Source organism: Eulemur rufifrons, chromosome 2, assembly GCF_041146395.1.
Source record: "Eulemur rufifrons isolate Redbay chromosome 2, OSU_ERuf_1, whole genome shotgun sequence".
Taxonomy (NCBI): Eukaryota; Metazoa; Chordata; class Mammalia; order Primates; family Lemuridae; genus Eulemur; species Eulemur rufifrons.
The window spans coordinates 103,181,066-103,203,970 of record NC_090984.1 but is presented as its reverse complement, the minus strand read 5'-3'; the positions used below and the strand labels follow the sequence as shown (position 1 = coordinate 103,203,970).

General features: G+C 52.1%; 1 protein-coding gene across 1 annotated transcript; it reads left to right on the top strand.

Annotated features, from left to right (window-relative positions):
- Positions 1–11,858: 11,858 nt before the first annotated feature.
- ZDHHC22 (zinc finger DHHC-type palmitoyltransferase 22) lies at positions 11,859–17,563 on the top strand. The gene is made up of 2 exons (XM_069465158.1): positions 11,859–12,384; positions 17,298–17,563. The coding sequence occupies exons 1-2, from the start codon at positions 11,859–11,861 to the stop codon at positions 17,561–17,563; spliced, it is 792 nt and encodes a 263-aa protein (XP_069321259.1).
- Positions 17,564–22,905: the final 5,342 nt, after the last annotated feature.

Here is a 22,905-nt window from a genome sequence, read left to right as displayed (position 1 = left end):
AAAGGTGCCGTTAACTCAAGATGTTTTACTGCCATCTACCGGGAAATTGTCATAATAATCATTCAACTATACGGTGACAAGTATGAAAATGATGCTCCCTGAAATTACAAAGTGCAGAACCTGAACAACTGTACAACGCAGCCCTGGATGCAACATCTCTTGCCTGAGAGAATGAAAAAAGACAGGACTCTTGCCACCATGGTGGCTCAAGTCCTGCCCTCTTCTTTCCTGCCTCAGAGAATCTGACTCACACAGAGGGTCTGTAGTGATCGGTCTCCTATAGTCTCGCCATCCAGGGCCCTGTAGAATCCATTCATCCTTCCACCCACCATATGCACATGCCCTGAGCATCTACTCTGGGCTAGGTCCTTGTTTGAGTTCTTCACCATTTATTAGCTGTGAGCCATTGGACATCTTCCCAAGCCACTGGCTCCTCTTCTGTCAGATGGGGATATCTCACCTGGCAGTTTGGGGCTTACATGAGACAATGCACATAAAGTCCGATTGTGGGAGATACTTACCCCTTACCACCAACTGGCAACTTGCTGTGGTGGAGACGCAGTGACCGACAATCTTGACCTGTTCCCGGCACCGTTAGATCTGAGTTACACACACACACACACACACACACACACTCACCAGGCAGTTCACTAGGGAAAGACAGGCTCTGGCATGTTTTCCTTCAAAAATAACCAAGAAGCTACGGACGTGAGCGCATGAATGTCAAGTGCCCAGCACAGAGCAGAGCGGGACCGGCAGGCACTGGCCTTCCACCGTCTTTTCCACCTTTACGCCCTGGCTGGAAAGCGATGCAGGCTAGGAGGGCCCAGGGACCCCTTCATCCTGACAGGGGCTGAACAGTTGGGGTCATGGGGACTGGACCTTAAAGGTTTGATTTACCTGCAGGAATAGGCTTGCAGACTGTAGCTTGGCCAGGCCTCTGGAGACTTCCATTAGGACAAAAAGCAGGGCCACCCAACCCTTTTGAGTTTCAGTTTCCTTATCTATAAAATGAGATGAGTCATATTAACATTTGCTTTGTACCATCATTGTGAGGATTAAAATGCAAGAAGTACCTGAAGGGTCTACCACAATACCCAAAACAAGGCAAACACAAAACGAATTATAGCTCTGATCACAGTTATGGGTTTCGGGGGTGTCTAGGGCTAGCTGAATATGCTATTCTCTGGAATCTAACCACCCATCGTGGAGGGTTGGGAATGCAGGTCTCAGAGCCGGTGAGGAGCCAGGATACAAGCCCCTCACTCCAACCTACTCTTTATGTGGGAAGGAAGCTGGTATGAGCTTTCCGGAGGGTGGTTTGGCAGGAGGAATCCTTTTGACCCAGCCAATCCGATTCTTGGAATTCAGCCAAGGAAATAATCATAGGGCACCATAGAGTTGTTTGTGCTAGGACATTCATTGCAGCGTTGCTAATAATAGTGAGAAATTAGAAATAATCTAAAGTTAGAGATGCACGCAACACACATTTGGGCTGAATGCCAGGTGGTCAAGTGTTAGGATCAGTATTTGGCTGGAGCCTAGACCATGCCTAATATCACTTTCATGAAGCAAATGCCTTTGATAAAGGAATACACCTAAAATTTTATTAGCGATTATTTATGATGACAATTTCCTTCTTGGTGCATTTCACTGTTAATGTTTAACAATTTAACATTATAGTGCAAGAACAATATTGTCTTAGAGCTAGCAGTAGCAAGATTGCTATTGTATTATGTATTATGCACATTTGTGTTAATAAATTGATGCTTACTTTTGACTGACAATGGTGGAGGAGCGTGATATGTTACTTTTTCTAATAATTTCTTCTTTTTTCATGTTCTTGATATTCCACATGGGTTAAATATAATTTGCCGGGGATATTGTTATATGTGATTTTAGAAGTTTTTCTCCTTATGAAATTATGAGGTCGTTTAAGCTGACATTCTGTTTTTTATTTTATCTTTACAAAATGTAAAGAATTATAAATAGAGCTTTAAAAAAAAAACTTATGGCCTAAATTGAACAAAATAACTAAAAGCTGAATACAGTTTTAGGAGATTATTTTGTTGAGTATCATGAATGTTAGTATCCCAAACAACCCTACAAAGATTAGAACCTTGATATAATCTAATCTCTATTATTTGGCTTCATATTGTTATTTTAATGTTTTATTGTTGCCTCAAAAAGTATCTTTTAAAAGTATCTAGCTGACATGATTTCTCAATGTTTATATTAGCTGTCAATATGTTTCCTTCTATATTTAAATACTTTAAATCTCTTAAGAATTATTTCTGTACATCAAAGGGACAATATTTACAATCATTGTGAGAGATTACAGCATTTTACTCTTGCAATACTAAATACACTTTTATTCTTTGAGAATTTCAACACATAGAGTGTGAAAGATATTCATTACATCTAGAAAGCTGTCTATGTTTGAAAGTGATTATTACAGTAAATCTGAATAATATGCCACGTGTGTATAACAGAGGTTATCATGCTAATGCATGCAAAGTCCATGTAACACTGTTCCGGGATCATGGCCCACGCACACGTCCAGGGAACCCAGAAATGGTGCTGAAGTCTGAACCTGTCTGTTTAGCCTTTCAGAGGCCAAAGCTGAAGATGAAGCTAAAGAGATACTAAGATCAAAGCCAAATTTTGGTGCACCTCTACTAAATTGTGTCACTTCTGTAAAAGGGACATACTAGCTGCCCATTAAAAATTATGTTGGAGAGAGATGTATTTATCAACATGGAAGGATTGTCTTCCTAATGCTGGATTTTAAAAGCTGGCTATGAAAAAGAATGAAGGTGTGAGCCCAAATTTGTAATCGAGGGGGAAAAAATCTGACTAGATGAAAGACTGAAAGACACATACAAAATGTCAATGATGATTATCTCTGGGTTTAAGATGAAAAGATTTCTTGTTTGCTTTTAATTAAAATTTTTTTGTATTTTCTTACAAAACATATTGCCATATGGCTTTATAAAATAAAAACTATTTAAAGTGCCTTTTTTCTGTCTCCCCTTCTCTTTCATCTGGGGCCAGGTTTAGAGCTTGCTGAGCTGGCCACATGGTCTGGGACACTGACGAGCCACCTCCAGTGTTCACTGTCCATGTCCATTCAAGGGTCAAGGCTTTGGTGGGCGGGAGATGCCTTTCCTGGGCCTGCTCTGTGAGAAGCAGCATGAAGAGGAAGGCAAAGATCGGTGGGAGGGCAGGAAAGGGCAGAGGGCAGTAGCCCCATTTGACCAGTGATGAACCAGAATCTCAGAGGCTAGAAGTACCAGAAAAATCCCAGTTCAGTCCTGTGGCCCAGGGGACAGGATAATTTATATGTGTCTAAACTTTTCCATAGTAGACAGAAGAGCTACAATGTTGTCTCCTAAATCCATTTCCCTCTTCCTCTTTCTCAATACAGCTCACAAATCATAGGTGGTTACATAGTGACCCATAGCTAGGTGTGGCCATGTGACCAAGTTCTGGCCAATGAGAGAGGTAAATGCATGTATTACTAACAACTTCCAGGAAATATCCTTAAAGAGAGGAGCCTGTCCTTTCTTCTTTTCTGCTGGCTGGAATATGGACACAATGGCTGGGACAGAAGCAACCATTCTGGACCATGAAGCAAGCAACATCCTCAGGATGATGGAGCAACAAGATATTACAGAAGGAGTCTGGGTCTCACGTGCTTGTGGAGACTCCATACAAGCTCTAGATTGACTCCCTTGAACTTCATTTGTGTGAGAGTGAAACAAACTTCTATCTTAGTTTAAACCACTGTTCATCAAGGATTGCTATCACATGCCATCATGGAACCTGATCATAATTAATGATAATACTTATCACTTATTTAGTGCTTACTATGCCCACCACTTTGCTAAGTGCTTTACAGATGATATCTTGTTTATTCTATGTAGCAATCTTGTTTATTCTATGTAGCAACCCTATAAGGTGTGAGCTGTAATTAATCCTCTTTTATAAATCAGGACATTGAGATACAGAGAGGTTAACCAGCTTGCTTAAGGTTGCACGAGTGACCAGTAGAGCTGAAATCTGAACCCAGATCACTTGACCCCAGAACCTACCCCCTGGATACGCTCTGGACCCTCTCTTTTGACTTCCTTTTCATCCTCTGGTCCCACTGACACGCCCATCCCTTACTGCAGGCCTGTTTTTGTTAATTCTACTTCCCCATCCCATCCTACTCCCCCTCTCCTGTAAAAAGCCCCTTCTTTCACACCCTGTTTCACTGGGAAAAGGCTCTGACTGGCTAATTCATGCTAAAGTGTAAGAGGTCAACATTGGCATAATATGTTGCCTCTTTATAAAGAAAATAGGCCATTTATGTCTATGCCAGTGTGAGGGTTGATACGAGAGAGACAGGACCAGGTCGTGCGAGGCTCGGGCTTGGGAATCAAGTGACATGGATTTTATTTCTGCTGCCAGAAAATTTTGCAATCTTGGCAAAGCCCCTAACCACTTTCAGCCTCCATTTCCCCCTCTATAAAATAGGCAGAGCCACACCTTCATTAGGCAGGGTCATGGTAAGGATTAACAATCCTGGCCCTATCTGCCTGTCACGTATAGGTGTCAATAAATATGAATTTTTCTTTAGCTGAATTCTGTTTATCCATTGCTCCCTCTAGCCTGGTTTTTAAAGGTCAGGTATTGAGGTACAGTTTATTATTTATTTATTTATAGTTTATTTATTCAAATACTTATGGAGCACCCATTGTGTCAGGCTCTGTGCTGGGTCTAGACCATAGAAACGAAGCTGACAGGTAAGTCCCTGCCCTTGGGAGCTTATAGTCTATCAGATGGTAAGAGCCACTAAACACGTACATAAACACACAAACCAACACGATGATCCCAGGGACAGGGTGTGCTATGCAGTAGCAGGATTATGTGGTAGCTGGTAGCCGGGGGGCCATAGCAGGTGGAAAGGGCAGGTGCTATTGAGTTGACATCACTGTCATTTAAAACTCATAACAAACCACAAGTTAGCTGAAATTCCCATTTAATGGAGGGGAATTTGAGGCTCAGAAAAGCTAAGGAATTGCTCAAGTTCATACAGCAAGTGAATGGGAAAATAGGCACTCAAGCTCAGGTCACCAGACACCAGAAGCTTGTCCCTTTGTCATCCTGCCACACTGCCTCTCACCTGGGCCCTCGGCTGTCTCTGCTGGGGAAGGGGGAGGGAGAGAGGAGGGGTCAGGTGTGTGGGGTTTGTAATGCCTGCTGCGCTGTGACCAAAACAGCACACGTGAGAGGTCGCCAAACAGCCAAGGGCACTGTGGTAACCTCACTCTCCTGGTCTCACCTTCCTCCTCCTCTAATTGAGATGTCAGTCTTCTGCCTCATTCCCTCCCATGCTGGACACCTGGCATTGCAGGGCTCTCCGTGGAGACAGCTGATCTTGCCCTGCGCCTCCTGAGCTTCCCCCATCATGAAGACGCCAGCCGCAGCGTGTCAGACAAATGAGTGCGCACTCTCTCACCACCCCTGTCCTTTCCTTTGCTCTCTCCTTTCCCCTCTTCTTCTCTCTGTTCCTCCTGCTTTTCTCCCCTCTGCCTTCTCCCTCTTCCCTCTTCTCCTTCCCCGCACCCCTGCCTTCTCCCTTGCTCTGCCTCCAGCATGCTCTGAGATGAAAGGGCCAATTAATCTTGCTGGCGCCACCTCTGTGGAGCTGCGCTGGTGCACAAGCATAGGCATCCGTACCAGGAATGCCTAAGTGGTCCTTGGAAACCAAGGCTAACTGGTAAAACAGCACATTCATTCTTCCACAGCCTGGACACTCCAAAGGGGGCCCTTCTGAGCTAAGCCAAGATTTCTACATTGATGCATCAATCACCAGGGAGACCTCTGGGGTTACTTGTCACCCCCAGAGGGTGACATTCAGACCTACTGTTCCACCTTGATATGTGGACTTAGGTGCTGGGCATCCCTACCCCCAGTCGCACACTCCCCCTCCAGCACCACAAACAGCAGCGTGCTTGCGGGCATTTGATTAATGTGCTGCAGGCTCATGTTTATTCATGCCTACTATATTCATGCAGTCAACTAATGTTTACTGAGCACCTACTATGTGCCAGACACTGTTATAGGCACTGGGGATATAGCAAGGAACATAGCAGTCCAAATCCTGCTCTCATGGAATTGACATTCTAGTGCAGAAATACATACCATGTCAGGGGGTGGTAAGTGCTGTTGGGAATGAATAAAGCAGACTATGCAGGGTACAGAATGAGGAGCAGAGCAGCCCTGGATAAAGGGAGATCAGCAGGGTTTTTTACTCTGGGGGAACACGTTAATACCTGCTTCCTCAATGCAAGTGACATGCTCCAGAAAAGTTAAGTATCAATGTGATGACTGGATATTAAATCACATTTCAAATTGAACATAGGCAAGCCTTGCAAATTAACATGCGGCAAATCTTTGAACCTCAGTTTCTCATAAGAAAAATGGGTTTAATAATTCTTGCCCCAGCTAGCTTACAGGGCTTCAGAGAGACTCATGAGATGAAATTTTAATTTTACGGATGTGCTTTGTAACCTGCAAAGTGCTTTATTACATCAAAGGAATGTTATTGTTGTTAAAATGAAGACATAGTTAGCAAAGTAAATTACCACCTCCAAATAGAAACTTTGTGATAATCCAATTTTCATGTATTCAGTTGGCTAAGAAGAAGATTACACTTATATGTTTTTCAAATCCAGGCTGGCATCTTATTAAGCCTTCTGAGGATTGAGGAACAATTTGCAGTTGCCCCTGGCCATGACTTGCTGTCGGCAGTAAAGAGCATCCTGTCCAAGGGTGTCTATTAAAATCTTCATTTCAGAGCACCCAGTTAACCTTGAGACCCTAGCTTAGCTCACTCCAATCTATCTGAAATAAGAGCATGGGAATGAAAGAAAACCCCACCAGCCTTCATAGGTCTTAGGTACGGCTCTTTGCATCTCCATCTAAAGCATTTGTGGGGGTTGTAGGGCCTGACAGACACGGGGGAGGGTTCCTCACTCAAGGGAGAAGCCGCTTGCTTCACGGAGTTTCTCATTTTGCAACATTTGGAGGCAAAATGGAATAATCTCTACTTGGAAGGGAATTCATTTTATCCAGATAACACCACCAAATCGCGAGATTTATGGTGCATATCTCCAGGAAAGTGTTTGGCAACACTGAGATACTTATTTGTGTTCCCGCCCCCTTGGGACCACCCGCTGGTTGGTACAGTCATAGCTCAACTACAAGAATATATGACAAGGGCAATGGAGAGTGTGGTTTATAAATTATTTTCTGACACTGTTTAGGGAATGAGATTATAGGCAGGGTGGGTGGTGGCAAGAGGCAAGATCAATGGCAAATGTGTCCTCACCAGACATTTCAAAGACCTCAGAATATAGCTTTTCCATTCGGAGAGAGACCAGTGTCAATTCATCAATCAATACATTTTTACTCAGTGTCTACTCTGGGCAAATCATCCTATTAGGAGATTTGAAAGAAACCCCCCCCCCCCAAACATTTCCAACATAGACCAGAAGCTCTCATTTTAGTTGGAAAGAGAAGACAGTCCTGTGGGTAAAGACAAGAACCCTCTAAGAGGAGGCTGGAGAAGGTAACCCTGTCCAATCTCCTGCTGAGACAGAGGCACTTAAATGACATTATCCCATCTGGTCATCATCTCCACAAAGTAATATCATTATTCCCATTTAGTGGATGAGAATACCAAGAGCAAAGAGGTTAAATGACTTGCTCAAGGTCACATGGTGGTGAGTGGCAGTCAAGTGCTCATTCTTAGTCCACTTAAATCTAATGGGGCCAGAATCGAAGTGAAGTTTCCGACTGGACTCCCTATTGATTTTGTCAGGGATGAGGACATATTTTAGAAAAACAAAACATTTGGCTGTACTTCCTTTTGCTCTGTCCCTTAAGCGGGGCTGGGGAACCACTAGCTTTAGATCTGAAGCTTTCATGTCCTTTTCTATTGATAAACTGTATTTCTAAATAAGCAATTGTCCTTGGCGGCTTGTGTTTCCACAACCAGCTCTCCTACTCTTTCCTCGCTGAATGCTCCCTTCCCCCACTAACATCTTCCCACGTTCGCTTAGCTTCTCTCTCTCTCTCTTTCCCTCCCTTCACACACACAAAGTCAGACACACACCTTCCCACCACACACCCATATGCAAAATAAAATTAGAAATACTGTCCGACTCTCAAGGTGTCTGGGGAAGGGAGATCTTCAGTCAGTGCCGCCCAAACCCAGCACTCCAGGCTCCCTCCCTGCCAAGCCCTCGTGAGAGGCAGGCGGAGCTGGTGAAAGAGCCCAGACAGCCATGACTGTGACACAAAGCTGCTCCAAAGGGAAAAGGCCATTTGTGCTTTCCTGTGTCTGTCCTGGGGCCGCTGGAACTCACAGGGCTACCAAATGCCCAGAAACCACCATGGGGCAAACTGCTCTTTCACTTATATGTAAGAGCCTTTCAGAACATGAAAAGGTTTCCTGGCTGCTTTTTTTATTTTGATGTACCCTGATAAAATACAGAGAAAACAGTGTCTGATGATTCAAAAATAGAGGCTGAGCTGATAGGCATATGGCCCTTATTTTAAGGCATTGCTCTTATTTTAATCGACCAGTTGAGAAAGCAATAAACAATTATTTACCTTCACTCAGAAGAGTGAAGCAGGGCAGGTAGGTGACCTGTGACACCCAGGAAACTGAGGATAGCAATGGCACCAATATTCCTGCAGTGTTTGCTGGTTTTGAGGCTCTCTCCACTGCCTCCCTCCCCCATTTGACACACACTGGTGTCACGACTCTCTCGGTGCCTCACAGTACCCACCTTAGAATAGTGGCGTTCCGGAAGGGAAAGGAAATAGGAACAGGGAGATGAGGGTGGGGCTCCAAGCAGAAGCTCCATGTTCAAGGTCTGTTCTAGATAAACCCCTCTGTGGTCCTCCCTTCTCCCAAATCAGAGCTGCCTCTGGGGCCCAGGGTGATGCTGGGCTATGTAGTAGCTGGGAGCAGGAGCATTAGTGCTATGACTGGTTTCAAATTCAGGCTCCATCACTTACCTGCTGTGTGACCTTAGACAAGTGACTTGGCTTCTCTGAGCCTCAACTTCCTCATGCCCAGAATGGGACTCATCTAGCTCTCAGATCATGATGAGAGGATTAACAAAGCTGTCTTATATTAAAGGCTTAGCACAGTGCCGGGTACAAAGTAAGGGCCCAATAAGTAGTGTTAATAATTATGAACTAAGACTCAAATAGTGCTTACCCTGGGCAGGCCCTGCTTAAGGGCTTTACATACATTGTCATTTAATCCTCACATCTCTATTTTACAGATGAGAAAACTGGACTCCAAGATCACATAGTAGTGAATGGTGGATATCCAAACCCGGACAGACAGGCCCCAGGGCCCCGGCTCTCAACCCCTCTGTGCACAGCCCTTCCGAAGAGATGGCGCTGATCTTCATGGGTGTTGCCTTGGCAAGCTGGGCTCTCAAACCCCCAGGTTTCCTTCAGCCCGAGCTGAGCAGGGAGCAGGGAGGGTTGTTGGTCACAGCGGGGAGGGAGGGACAGGGTGATGGCTGGAGCGTTCACATCAGGGCTGAATCCCGTTTCCCAGCTGGAACCCAAGTCTGGAGTCAGGCAGGGCGCCCCAGCCCGCTCAAGGGGGCCGAGAAGAGGGGCAAGTCCACGACGCTGAGGCGGGTGGCCAGAGCACCGCCCCCAGGAGCGGAGGGAGGGGTGGCGGGGCGGGGGGTGCCCAGCTGCCATCCCCGCCGCCTCCTGGCCCCCACTCGCTGGCGCCCAAGTGGGAGCCAGCAGCTGCCCGCTCCCTCCTCCCTACGTCCCCGCTACCTGCCCAGTCCCCGAAGCGAAGCGTGAGGAGGCTGCAAGCCAGCGGGGCCGAGCCCACAACTTTGCAGTCTCAGGGAGGGCGAGAGCCGGCGACCGGGGCTCCTCTTGCCGGCGACCAGGGCTCGGTGAGTTCATTTCCCCACCCCTCTGCGGCGGTGCGGCGGCAGCGGTGGTGGCGGCGGCGCTCGGGGGCGGCTCGCGAGGCAGTGGCCGAGAAGCCGGCGGCCGCCCGCGCTGCCCGCCCGGCTGGGGCTCCGGCTGTGCCGCCCTCGGCCGCGGGCGCGGCGGGCGCCAGTGCTGAACGGACAGCTCCCTGCGCCCTGGGCCGGCGGGGCTGGCTCCTGCTGTCCCTTCTCCCGCGCGGGGCCGGGGCTGCGGCTGCCCGCCGCCGAGCGCCCCTCGCTCCCACAGCCCCAGTCCTTCGCCTCCTCAGATCCGCGGCGCATCTGGAGGCTGCTCCCGCGCCCCCCTGGCGACTGGCGCGGGGAAGACACTTGCTTTGCCAGAGCCCCAGGCCGAGGGCTCTCCTGGTGGGCAGCGCCGCCGCAGCCTCCCGCGGGGACGCCTCGGGGAGGTGCCGAGCCCCCGGCGACCATCCGAGGCTTGCCCTCCGCTGCGCCCCAGCCGCAAAGGCAGGTCCGCGCTCCCCACGGTGGCTGCGGCTCCCCGGGGGGCACTGGCACCTGCAAAGGGGATTCCAAGGTGACGAGTCGCCCCGTCCTAATGGGACAGCCTGGACGGAGGCGCCGTGGCATCCACCCATCCTGGGTGCAGCCGCCTTCCCAGAACTTTTCTCGCTCCTCCGGCCCTCGGCTCTGTAGCCCGCGGAAAAGTTCTCTCGGGCGCTTGGAAGCTGGGCAGGAACCCGGCTGTGGTCCGTTGGGTGGGGTGCGGTTGCGGTGGGGGCCGCACTCGGCGGCGGGGTCGACCCCGGGAGAGGCTGGCCAAGCACCCACTCGTGCGCCCAGGGCGGGCTTGTAGGCACCGAAAGGGTTTGGGCGCCATGGGGCTTGTTTGGGTTTCTCCCGCCAGGAGGGCGGGAGGCAGGCGCAAAGGTGGTGGGGGGGGGGCGGATTTTAATTTTGTCACCTCAAATGAAAACGCTCTTTGCTAAGAAATAGCCCCGCAGCCAGCGTCGGAGAGATGGGCTGAGCAGGATCCACTGCCATAGGTATTTCGGCTGCGCCCCCCACCCACCTGGTGCCTGAGAGCGCGCGTGAATGTATCGACTGTTTTAATTGATTTTTTTTTAAAGCCAGGTGGCAGCGGCTGCGTGTGTGTACACACAGATATACACATACACAAATACAGATACCCAGGCGCACATAAATTACACGTACAGAGTCATGCACAAGGAAACACACACAAAGAAACACACACACACACACACACACACACGCACGCCCCCTCCCCCCAAAGAGCCTTGAGTAACTGGTGAGGTCCCTGAGTATTGCCCAAGATGCGTGTGGGGTGGGGCTGAGGGCATGGAGAAGGGGCGGGGGTGAAGCAGGACTTCCAGAAGGTCAAATGATGCTGTTCTCTCTGTCCCCGACCCCAAATCCTCCGCTTTCTCCTCCTAGGGAGGTCTGAACCAGAAATTCCAAACCTGGGCTCCTCTCACAGCCACAGAAGGCGGAGCCTTGTTCCCCACTTCCCCAGCCCCTCCGGACTGCGAGCAGGTCCCTTCCTCTCTGTGCTTGATCCCGCGGCACCAGGGCGCAGAGTTCGCTCAAAACCAAGGGAGCGGCCACCCCGAGGTAGGGCATGGCCCCTGGCGACCACTGCGGTCTCAGGGGCTCTAGCTTGCACCGTCCGGGGTTTGGGAATTGGGGAGAGGGGATCCGAGGGGCAGGGGTTGGGGTCGTGGATTTGCGCGCAGCCCTCGCGACGGGCGACACGCGGGAAGAGCCCGAGGGCGCCCCCTGGACGCCGCAGTCAGTCAGTCAGTCAGTCTTCTCCCCTGGGACCCCGCAGGAATGTAATCGAGGATGCTGGCCCTGCGGCTGCTCAACGTGGTGGCCCCCGCCTACTTCCTGTGCATCTCCCTGGTGACCTTCGTGCTGCAGCTCTTCCTCTTCCTGCCCAGCATGCGCGAGGACCCCGCAGCCGCCCGGCTCTTCTCGCCCGCCCTGCTCCACGGGGCACTCTTCCTATTCCTCTCGGCCAACGCCCTGGGCAATTACGTCCTGGTCATCCAGAACTCCCCAGACGACCTGGGCGCCTGCCAGGGGACCTCGACCAGAAGGCCTTCGTGGCCCCCGCCCAGCACCCACTTCTGTCGAGTGTGCGCCAGAGTCACCCTGAGGCACGACCATCACTGTTTCTTCACTGGCAACTGCATCGGCAGCAGGAACATGCGCAACTTCGTCCTGTTCTGCCTCTACACCTCCCTGGCCTGCCTCTACTCCATGGTGGCCGGCGTGGCCTACATCTCCGCGGTCCTTTCCATCTCCTTCGCCCACCCGCTGGCCTTCCTCACGCTCCTACCCACCTCCATCAGCCAGTTCTTCTCCGGTGAGTGGGCCTTGGCAGGCATGTTGGGCTCCACACCAAGACCCCTACCACCCCAAAGCTTGCCGGACCCTAAACCCCAACTCCAAAAGTTGCCAGATTTAGCAAGTGAAAATACAGGATGCGCCCCTCTGAATTAAAATTTCAGGTAAACAACCCATAGGTTTTTAGTATAATTTTGTCCCAAATATTGCATGAAACATACTTATACTAAGACAATTTGCTGTTGTCTTTCTGAAATGGAAATTAACTGCATATACTGTGTTTTATCTGGCAACCTCCTCCCCTTTCCCTCACCACCCTCATCCATCATACTGTCCATTTGCTCACAGAATTGTGGCATCCGGGCAATGCATCTGCTCATGCCAGGCAGGGCTGGGCACTGGCCATTCCTCGTGCAGCCCTGTGAGGGACACCTATGCTATGACCTTCCTCTGCCTGGACCCCAGTCCTGCTCACATATCACCCAGGGACTTTGCCCTCCAGAGTTCTTGCCTCTCAACCTTGATAAGATTGAACTTGGTGCCAGGCCAGCCCCAGCAGGAGGCTAAGCTCCATTGTCCTGCCCACTGTTTGACTCCACCAAGCTGTTCTCCAGCCTGCAGATGGCTCAGAGCAGGGGGACCTCTGGTGGGAGATGCAGCCGAGTTTAATGGCTCCATCTCCACACCACAGAGCCATCGGCCTGGTGTGGGATCTGACCCTCCAGGAGGCTTTTACACCTGCAGAAGCCAGGCATGTGGGCTGTCACACTGGTGCCCAGCTGGGTGCCCTGGCGAGGACTGCACTTTAAATAGTGTATGCCAAGGAGCACTCCGTGATACCTGGCCCTAGAAGGACTCTGCTCCTGGTGGCAATTCTTACCAGTTGGCTTGGCTTTGAAATTTACCCCACCTCATTTCCTTCCACTCCCTCCCCCCCTGGCCTTTGGCCTTTGACTCTGATTGACTTGGTTCCCAATACTGTAGTGTACACATGCATGTGTGTGTATATGGCATTTTATCTCCATTTCTGGGATGAAGAGACTGAGACTCAGAGAAGATTGAATGGCTTGTCCGGGGTCCTACTACTGTTGGGTAACAGTTTCTGACCTGCCCCCAGGTCCTTAAATCAGTCTGACACCCTTCCTCTGCAGCCCAGAGACTGGAGCATGTTCCCTCCCTCACTTGTTGACCTTCCAGGAACAGAGAAAGACAGGGCACACCTGCTTCCACTGAGAGCCCAAGACTGTCTTGAGACTCTTGGGTTGGACATTCATAAAAATTCTGCTCCACTCTGGGGGAAGCCATCATTTCAGTCTTTTTTGTGGCTGCAGCCCAGTTCTTCCCAGGCACAGAGCTCTCGTGCCATTTGGCAGTGGGAACACAGAGGTCCAGGGAGGACCCAGATATGGGGGTTGCCTTGAGGGCTGGTGGCTGAGCTGGGCCCAGAACTCAGAGCTCTCGGGCCTTCTGGATCCCAGAGCTGGCATATAGGCTGCTGGGACAAAAATAACCAGGACGGGGGAGGGTAGGTGGGCGGGCTGGGGGGTGGAGTGTGAGCACAGGCAGGTGGAAGGATGAGGAAAGCCAAAGAGCCTGCTTACACTTTCTTTTCCAAGTAGTTTCACCAACCATAAAAATGGATGGTTCCAGAAGGAGGATCTTGAAATGGTTTGATTCGAGATAAGTCTGGGCTTGAGGCCTGTCCATATGTGCTAGGTTTGGGGGACAGGAAAGAAAGGAAGAAAGGCCTCTTGCTTTGATCTCATGGGAGACCAGAGCCAGCCCGTGCCCACCTTGGGACCCACATCCCTATCCCAACATAAGGATGCGTCCCACTGTCTTTCAGCTCCTCGCCACACCCCTAGGAGAGCTCGGAGGCTGACGTTTCTAATCTCCAGCTCTCCTATCTCATCTTCCTCCTTTGCCGACCTTTCATCTCTCCTCTTGCCGGTCCTTCTTCTCTCCCCACCCCGACATGTGCCCCACCCGCTCAGCTGCCTCCTTCCGTCTCTGTGTCTCTGGTTCTCAATGCAAATGGTTGTGAGTGCACCCTCTGCTCGGAACAGGTGGACCGGAGGGAGTAAGAAGGCACAAATTGTTTAACAGACATTGAGCTGTCCCCAATTCTGATACCGATCTGAGTCATATTGGCTACCAGAGAATGGGTGTGAGTGTGGGCCCTCAGGGCTAAAAGTGGAAGGGGTCTTCTAAAGTGGAGGTGGCCGCCCTCCACAGCTGATGCCAAGGAGGGAGGGGGCTAGCTAGTTTGGTTTTAGAAGTTGTCCTTTCTTTCGGCTTGTGAGACCAGTACAGGTTGTGTCACCTCTCCAAACCTTGTTCTTATCTGGGAATTGGGGATGCCACCATCTGACCTGTGTTGGGGCATTTGGGTAAGTATGCCAGCATGGTAGGTGCCACCAGAAAGCCCAGCAGGAGGGAAAAGGGGACTAGTGTTCATGGGGCACCAGTTGTGTGCCACCCAGTGTGCATCTCATTTCATCCAATCCTGTGACAAGGCTGTGAGGTAGGTATTATTATATCCATTTTAGAGGCTCAGGAACCAAAGGCTTAGCAAGGTTAAGTTGTTTCAATGCCACACAGCTGGTATAATTCCAAGCTAAGGTCCGGACTCAGGGCTGCTGGCCTCCAAAGTTCACACTGTTTCCACTACACCACACTGCCTCTCTGCGGGTGCCTCTCTGAAGCTGCTTCTCGAATGAGCCCACTTTGGGAGGGAGGGAGCTTCTTGTCCACGGATGTATTAAAGAAGACGCTGAGTGATGGTCTGCCAAAGGCATTGTAGATGCTTGGTGGGAAGCAGGGCAGGGGAGATCTGCTGATGTGACCTTTCAGGCCCTTTAGGAAAGTTCTGTGATTTTCTAAGAGAAGCAGAACTATTATTAAATAGTTGAGGAGCTGAAGCGGCCAGGCTAGGTAACTTCAAATACCTCGAGAGAAAGCAGGTCCCCAGAATAGCCTTTTGTAGCTCCCACATGGGGCCAGAAAAAGGCCGCAAGGTCTTCCTCATGCCTTGATTTAGTGCCAGCAAAAGCCCTGTGGGAAACAGCTTCCATCCGCCCGGGCTTGTGCCTGGGGCCGTGCTGCAAGGCAGGCCCGAGCTTGACGGCTCTGATGTTCTCACATCCCAGCTCGAGGGCCATCTTTGCCCATCAGCATCCCTCAGGCCCAAAGGGCACCATGGTCCCAGGATCCTGCATCCTACACGTGGCTGCCCAAGCTAATCTGTGCTGACAAGGAGGAAGTGGGTCAGGGGATGCCACAGCCCACTGTGAGCCCTGTCCCGCCGCTGCCCCCTGCCAGTGGAGGGGCTGTTCTAAATGGCAGCTGGAGCGAGCTTCCTACCCCCTGGGCAGCTGGACCTATTTGTCTCCAATTTTGCCAAGAAAAACTGCTATCAAAGCTCCTAGGGATGAAGGCAAGGGGAAGCTGCTAATGAGCAAACCTGAATCAGATCCACATTCTCCCTGGCTGCTGAGTCTACCGCAGCTCCTACTGGACACGTTTTGAAAGCCTGGTCCTTAGGGGTCTGGAAATTGGAGCCTGAGGAGGCCTGGGAAGACATGGGCTGGGGCAAAAGGAGGCTGGGGGAAGGGAGGAATATGAGATTCTCAAGGGTGGAATAGTTTGTAAGGTGGGGTCCCTGAAGGCAGTACCCCCACCTCCCTGGAGTGGGTGTCGTGGGGTTGCAAAGGGCTACGAAGAGTTTTTGATTTCTCTCCTGGGCCCCCTGCCCTGGCTGTTGAGCCGATCAAGGTAAGTGTCTTTACCACAGCTGCCAAAGTCTCAGCCCAGCCAGGACTCTAAGCCCTGGAAAGGGGGAGAGAGCTTGGTGATTTTAGGGGTTAAACTTGAACCTCTTTTGGATGTAGTCTCCTCACCTATAAAATGAGCCTCACCATGGAGCACCACACTGAGTGGGAACCAGAAGGCTGACCACTTTGTACGTAATTTCCTTGAATCATGTAACCCCATGAAATCATCACCATCATACTCATTTTGTAGATGAGCAAAGTGCACCTAAGAGAGGTTAAGAAACTTGCGCAAGTCCACATAGCTGGGAGAGTCAAACCCGGCATGGACCGGCCTCCCACACTCAGAGGAAGAGTATGGGAGCTCTTACTCAGTAGAAGTTTAAAATCTGTAACAGGCAGTGCTTGGTTTAGGGGGGCTTAGGAGAGGTCCTGCCCCATGGCAGGGGGCTGAACTGATGATCTTGGGGGCCTCTTCCAGCCTTAGCAAGCTTTGACTGACAGGACAGCTCTGGCTGAATGTTCTGTTGGCCACACTGTCCTCTTGTTAACATTAATGACTAAATTATTCTCTAAGTCGGCGCGCCGTGCTGCCCTTGAGACTAAGCTCGTGACTTATTATTCCTGATGACTAGGGCCCGGTTCTCCATCAAGTTGTCACTTTCCTGAGCCCTTCCAGCCAGTGCTCCCACCCGAGTTTCAAGAAGGTGCTGCAGTCTAGACAGTTGCCCAGGCATCGGCTCCCTCTTTAGGGTCCTCAGCTCACCCCACTCTCCTTCTGAGAACAACCCCTTCTCCCTGCTTCCAGCCCAGAAAGAGAAAGCAGAGAGAGAGAGAGAGAGAGAGAGGCGTCTCTGACTCTAGGGAGATGTTACTGGCAGGAGCTAAGTGTTCTCCTTGCTGGGGCCATCAAGCTTCCTTCCCTTCTCTCCCAGGTCCCCAGTTTTCCCCTCTCGCCTTGGGAGCCATCAGCAATAAGAAAAAGTTAAGACAACTAGTTCATCCTTTTTTCCCCTCGCTGCAGCGCTGAGATTGCTACAAAATGCAGCGTCAATCTCCTTAATCTCCCTCCCTCCCAACGGAAAGCGCTGCCTGGATTGCATTTCTGTACGTGGCCTGGGTGTAAAGCGGCTGTGGTGTTTCCCCTCCCCCCGCCCCGCAGGAGCTGTCCTCGGTTCTGAAATGTTCGTCATCCTCATGCTCTACCTCTGGTTTGCCATCGGCCTGGCCTGCGCTGGCTTCTGCTGCCACCAGCTGCTGTTGATCCTCCGGGGGCAGACTCGCCACCAGGTGCGGAAGGGGGTGGCAGTGAGGGCCCGGCCCTGGCGCAAGAACTTACAGGAGGTCTTCGGGAAGAGGTGGCTGCTAGGCCTGCTGGTCCCCATGTTCAATGTTGGAAGTGAGAGCTCCAAGCAGCAGGATAAGTAGCAGACCCTCCCATCATTTCTCTCTCTCTGTGTGTGTGTCTCAACTCCTCCTGAACCTAAGACCACAGCACCTTTGTCTCCACCCATGACTCACTTTAGCCTCATGCTGGCAAGGTCCTAGCACCCACCCCTGCCCTTTAACCCATAGAGAACAGCGTGGGCTGGTGGATCCAGACAAGGAGGAAAAATGGCCACCCGGGAATGCCGGGTTCCTCCGAGCTGGCCAGGTGGCTGCTAGCTGTCAGGATGCTCTGCTTTCGCTTCTCCTCCTTGGGACCCTGCTTTCCCCCTCTGCCTGGCTCATCCGCTCCCCACCATGTCTCATGTCGTCACGGCTGTCTGCTGGAGCCCTTCCTCTCAGCCCCGTGTTGGGAGTACAGAGTGGATTCTTGCTGCTGGTATGAGACTCCCTGGACCTGTAGGCTGGCGAATGTTTAAAATCACCACGTGTGAGAAGCAGCCGAGTCAGCCCTGCCAGCTGCCGGGGAAGTGGGAAAGGGTGGATGTGTGGCCACAACTCCTCTGTGGGCAGTGGAGGGCAAGAGAACCCAGTAGCTTGTTGCCCACCCCCCAAGGTTCAAGGCCCTTTTCGTAGGAGACAGCAACCAATGGCCTGGTATTCACAGCTGCTGTTCCCTGTCCATCCTGCCCCAGCTGGCCACCCCAGACCAATCCAGGACCTGGCTAGATGCCTCCTTTCCCTGGCACTCTTCCAGCCTTCCCCTTAGTCTCCAGCCTCCAGGCCTTTGCCAGATGCCGGGAAGATGAAGAAGGGGGAGGGAGAGGGGAGTTCCCAATAAATGAAGGAGACATGTGACTGTATAGCCGTATGGAAGAGGACACGTGTGCGTGTGTGTGTGTGTGTGAGAGAGAGAGAGAGAGAAACAGAGAGAGAGGGGTGGTGGTGAAGAGTGTTGTTAGGAACATAGAGGAAGGATGCTTAGGGGAGGGGGAGAAGTGGGAGGGACAAATGGGCTCATATATGTCCTGTATAAAGGACATTGTAGCCACTGAAGCTGTTCAATGTTTGCATGGCTATCTGGGGAGGTGGCGAGTGCTCCACTGGAGCTATTCCAGCAGGGCAGGCAGTCATCCGCAGGCATGCTGTGGAAGGGATTTCTCACAGCGTCGTTCTAGGTGAGCCTGGAGATCCCTTCCCACTCCCAGATTCTGGTGTCCTCTTTGAGATTGCTGGGCCCAGAGGCAAGGTCTGCAGAAATGGCTGTGCGTTATTTGCTTTCGTGGAGCGTAGGTTGGGCATGGGAAGGGTCTGAAAATCATGATGCCAACTTTCAGGACCCAACCCAGCCACTGAGGAGAGATTCTCTGGAGAGACAGGACTGGCTGGATGGCTGAGGGGACTGGCATTTGAGGACAGGGAGATGGAGCAGTGCCAGGTCAGGTGGGGGCAGCGGTGGGGACAGAAAAGCAAGAAGGTCATGCTCTGAGGGGCAACACTGGGGGAGTTAAGCTGGGAATGGGGATGACCAGAATATAAAGGTGTAATTGTGAGACTAGCCCTGCTCGTCCGACTGGCTCTGAATGGGGGCACTGCTGTGTTCTGGAACCCAGAGGGTCAGACCCCTGGGGCATATGAGGGAGTGGGGACAACACAATACCCGCTGCTGACTGGGTCCCAAAGCCATATGACATCCATGCAGGCAGCAGTGCTGAATGCACACGCTGCAATGTTCCCCAGTTGGCACAGCAACCCCAACAGTTGCTGCCCAGCACCCTGAGTTCTTGAGCAGAGCCCGGGAGGACTTCACTCTGGTCCTGCCTTCGTGCCCCCAGAGGGCTAACGTAGTAATGGCTTGACCTGCTCATACTACTCCCCTCGTACTATTCATCCGTCCGTCCTACATATATTTATTGAGTGCTATGTTCTCAACCTCTTCCAGGCACTGGCCATGCAGTAGTGGACAGGATGACAAGAACCCTGCCCTCAGGGACACCTTGTCACTGCCACCTGTGCAATGATTCACACCCCCTGAAAAATGGTCCCTCTGCCCTGGTGAGCAGGGCAGGTCACTTGGAGGGGAAGGATGTGGTAGAGAGGGCAGAAGGGGAGCCGAGGCTGCCTCGATGGGGGAGTCATCCTCACCCCCAATGGTGGCCATACTTGGGCAGTGGGCGCAGGAGTGGGAGGGGAGAAGGCCTGGGCAGTGTAGGCCTGGGCTCCCTCCTGACCCCAGAGCTCAAGCTTGGAAGCCAGCGCTGCCATCTCCAGCCTCCCGGAGGCTCAGCACGGTGAGGCCGACTCCCGGGGAGGGGCCAAAAGGGAGACCTGCAGGCGCTGGCCGCTGGCAGACTGGTCAGTCGGAGGTGCCGTGGGGAGGTTGCCAGATGCGGGACTTGAGTAGCATTTGTGCACATGGCCCTGTATTGTCCATGAAGATCAATAAAATGTGTGGTTCTAAATTGGATTTGATATGCTCATATGGGCACTGTGGTTGCTAGCAGGGCTGGCGGGGCTGGATGCACGGAGGCAGTCATACTAGCTGTTCAAATATTTAAAATAATTACTGAAAACACTTCTGTCCTAGTTGGTAAATAACCGTGGCCCAGATTCCCTGAGTAACCCCCAGCTGCTGTTCCTGCTCCTCCCTGGGGGCCTGGCTCACTCCACAATCCAGCACCTAAAGGGACGTTGCCTGGCACCTGCCCCAGCCGTCAGCCAGTGTCTGTTGCGATTTGTCAGGGCCGTGCTGTGTGGCGGTAAATACGTGAATATCACGCCGGGTCAGTAGCAGGTCCACAGTCCTGGGGTTTGTGGATCCATGGGGACCAGGGATGGAAAACCTTATTGGGAACTTTCCTGTCCCTCCTTTTCCTCCTCTCCCTCCCATCCCCATGTCAGAGGGCACGTGGGGAAGACAGTGAAGAGGAGAGTCCATCTCATCTGCTTCTGCATCCCGGGCAGGGCCCCCTGCCTTCCTAGCCCCTGAGACATCTGCAGACCCCGGGCTGCCCAGCCCTGGGGACAGCCAGGACAGCACTGAGCCCTGCAGGGAGTGGGCCTTGAGAAGGTGAATGGGCATGGCCTGTGAAGATGTGCACCTGCACCAAGAGAGGGCACAACTGCAAAGCGCTGTCACAGAACCTTCAGCCCCGACCAGCATCGTGACGGTGTGCGTTCCCAGAACACATGCCTACGGGCAGCCAGCAAGGCAGCCCCCAGCTGCATGGAGCTGTGGCTCGCCCTCAGCATGTTCTAGAGCACATCTGTGCTCCACAGGGCAGACACCACACCAGCCTTGCTCACTGTTGTATCTTTGGTGCCCAGCAGGGGCCAGACACATAGTAGGTGCTCAATGAATATTGACTGAATGAATGCACCACTTTTATGCTCATTTGCTTACTTTCCCGATGTGCCCAGCACTGTGCTTTGCATATTGTGGGGCTAGGAAACAGATAAGGCAACTCTGTCTTTGAGGAGTTCCCATGCTGGGAGAGGTGCCTGGGAGTGCTAGAGGAAGGAGAGCGCACATCCAGCTGTTGGGACCAGGAGCGTTCCATCTGTGCAGGGCCTGGAAGGATGGATGAGATTTCAGCAGGTGGAGAGGGGCAGGGAGGGCTTTCCAGGGAGAGGGAATAGGCCCGGGGCCTGGGAACATGGGACATTACAGAGAGGCAGAGGGAGTTAAGGCTGAGAGTCAGGACCTGAGCAGAGAGGGCTTTGAATGCCAAGCTAAGGGACCTGGAGTGAATTTGACAGGCAATAGGGAGCCACAGAAGGTTTTCAGCAAGGGAGCAGCATGATCAGAGCTAGACGTCAGAAAGTGGAGCCTTGGAGGATAGACTGGAAGTGGGAGAGACTGGAGGTTGAAGGACCCGTAGGAGGCACATGCTGTATCTGGGTGAGATGTAACAAGGGTCTGGGTGGGGACAGTGGCTGCGGGCTGGTACAGAGGGGAAGGGTGTTAGAGGCACTTCACAGACATGGGGCACAGCCTCAGGAGTGCAGGGGAGAGGGCCTGAGACGGCCATGAAAGTGCAGACAAGGTGATTAGCATGACCTCAAAGGAGGACTACTGTCAGGACCATTGGGGTGCGGAGAAAATCGTGATGCTGCGGTTCAGAGCCCCCCGAAACATTAGCCTCTGTCACTGGCCTATCAGTCGGTAGTGGATGTTGTCATTCTTAGCTAACCACTCTGCAGCCTTGTGTGGAGGAAGGGGTCGAGGGACACCTGCCAGTCATACTTTGCCGCACAACTCTCTGACTCCCAAAGCTGGGATAGAACCCTCTGCCTGTCGCAAGAGAGATCAGGGGGCCTCTGGTCCATGTGTGGGAGTGACACACTTGGCTCCCCTGTACCTCAATATTCCCATCCAGAAAGTGGGTACTCTGCTTTGGTCCATGCCCCAGTGTCAGGTTAGCCAAAGTAGGAGCTGCCTCACTCGAGGCTTCAGGACCCCAAGGAGCTTTGGGAAGGGGACAGACTTGAGGAGACTTGAACCCATGTTCCCCTCCACTGTAATGAGTCAGTCCTTAGGTCCCAGGGGCTGTTAGCCAGTCTCCTTCCCTAGGAATGTGATTGTCCTTGCCACTGTCCATGCATTTGGTCCCCCAGATGCCCTGGCTCCTCTCTGCACCTGGTGTCCTCTGACTGGCCTCATTGCTCGTGAGATTCGCTCTAATCTCCTCGTGCCCCGCCCCTGGGCATGTTCTCAGGGATGCTTGGGAGGCAGCCCCTCCTGCCAGGGAGAAAGGAGGGACGCGCAGGGAGTGAGGACAAGGATGAGGACAAATTGCTCCTGCCTTATCTGAGACGCTTTAAAGGGGAGGCAGAACCTTGCGCCTGCTCACAGCCAGGTGGGCCTGCTGGTGGGGGCGGGGGTATCCCAGCTGCTCCTGACGCTGGCTCTGCTTCTGCCCTGGTTCCTGTCTGTGTACGGTACCGGCCAGGCTGCTCCATTCATTCCTCAAACATTCGCTGATGCTGACTCCATGTCAGGCACGACGCCAGGAACCAGGAAAGCAGAGATGAATAAAACCCAACACCTGACCTCAGGGAGCTCGCTGGGAAGGGGACAAATTTCAGGCCGTTGTGGTTCGGCAGCGTGAGAGTGCTGATGGGAGGACAGGGTGTTAGGGAAGTCTGGAGGAGAGCATGGGTGGACTTCCCAAAGGAGGCAACATCTGGGTCACACAGGATGAACAGGAGCTGGCCAGGCAGAAAAGCAGGGGCGGGGTGGGAGGTAGGAGGGACTGTGCCGAGGCAGAGATGCCAGGTGATTTCTGGGCACTGCAAGTCCGTGTTTAGGAGCGATGGGGTGTGAGTACATATTCTGCAGCCACAGTTGGAGAATTTGCCCTCAGGCCACGCTCTCCAAGGAC

Excerpts from the sequence above, each read along its gene's own strand:
- ZDHHC22 (XM_069465158.1), top strand. The coding sequence starts at position 11,859 with ATGCTGGCCCTGCGGCTGCTCAACGTGGTGGCCCCCGCCTACTTCCTG. Across the intron at positions 12,385-17,297 it reads CATCAGCCAGTTCTTCTCCG|GAGCTGTCCTCGGTTCTGAA; the intron begins GTGAGTGGGCCT and ends CCCGCCCCGCAG.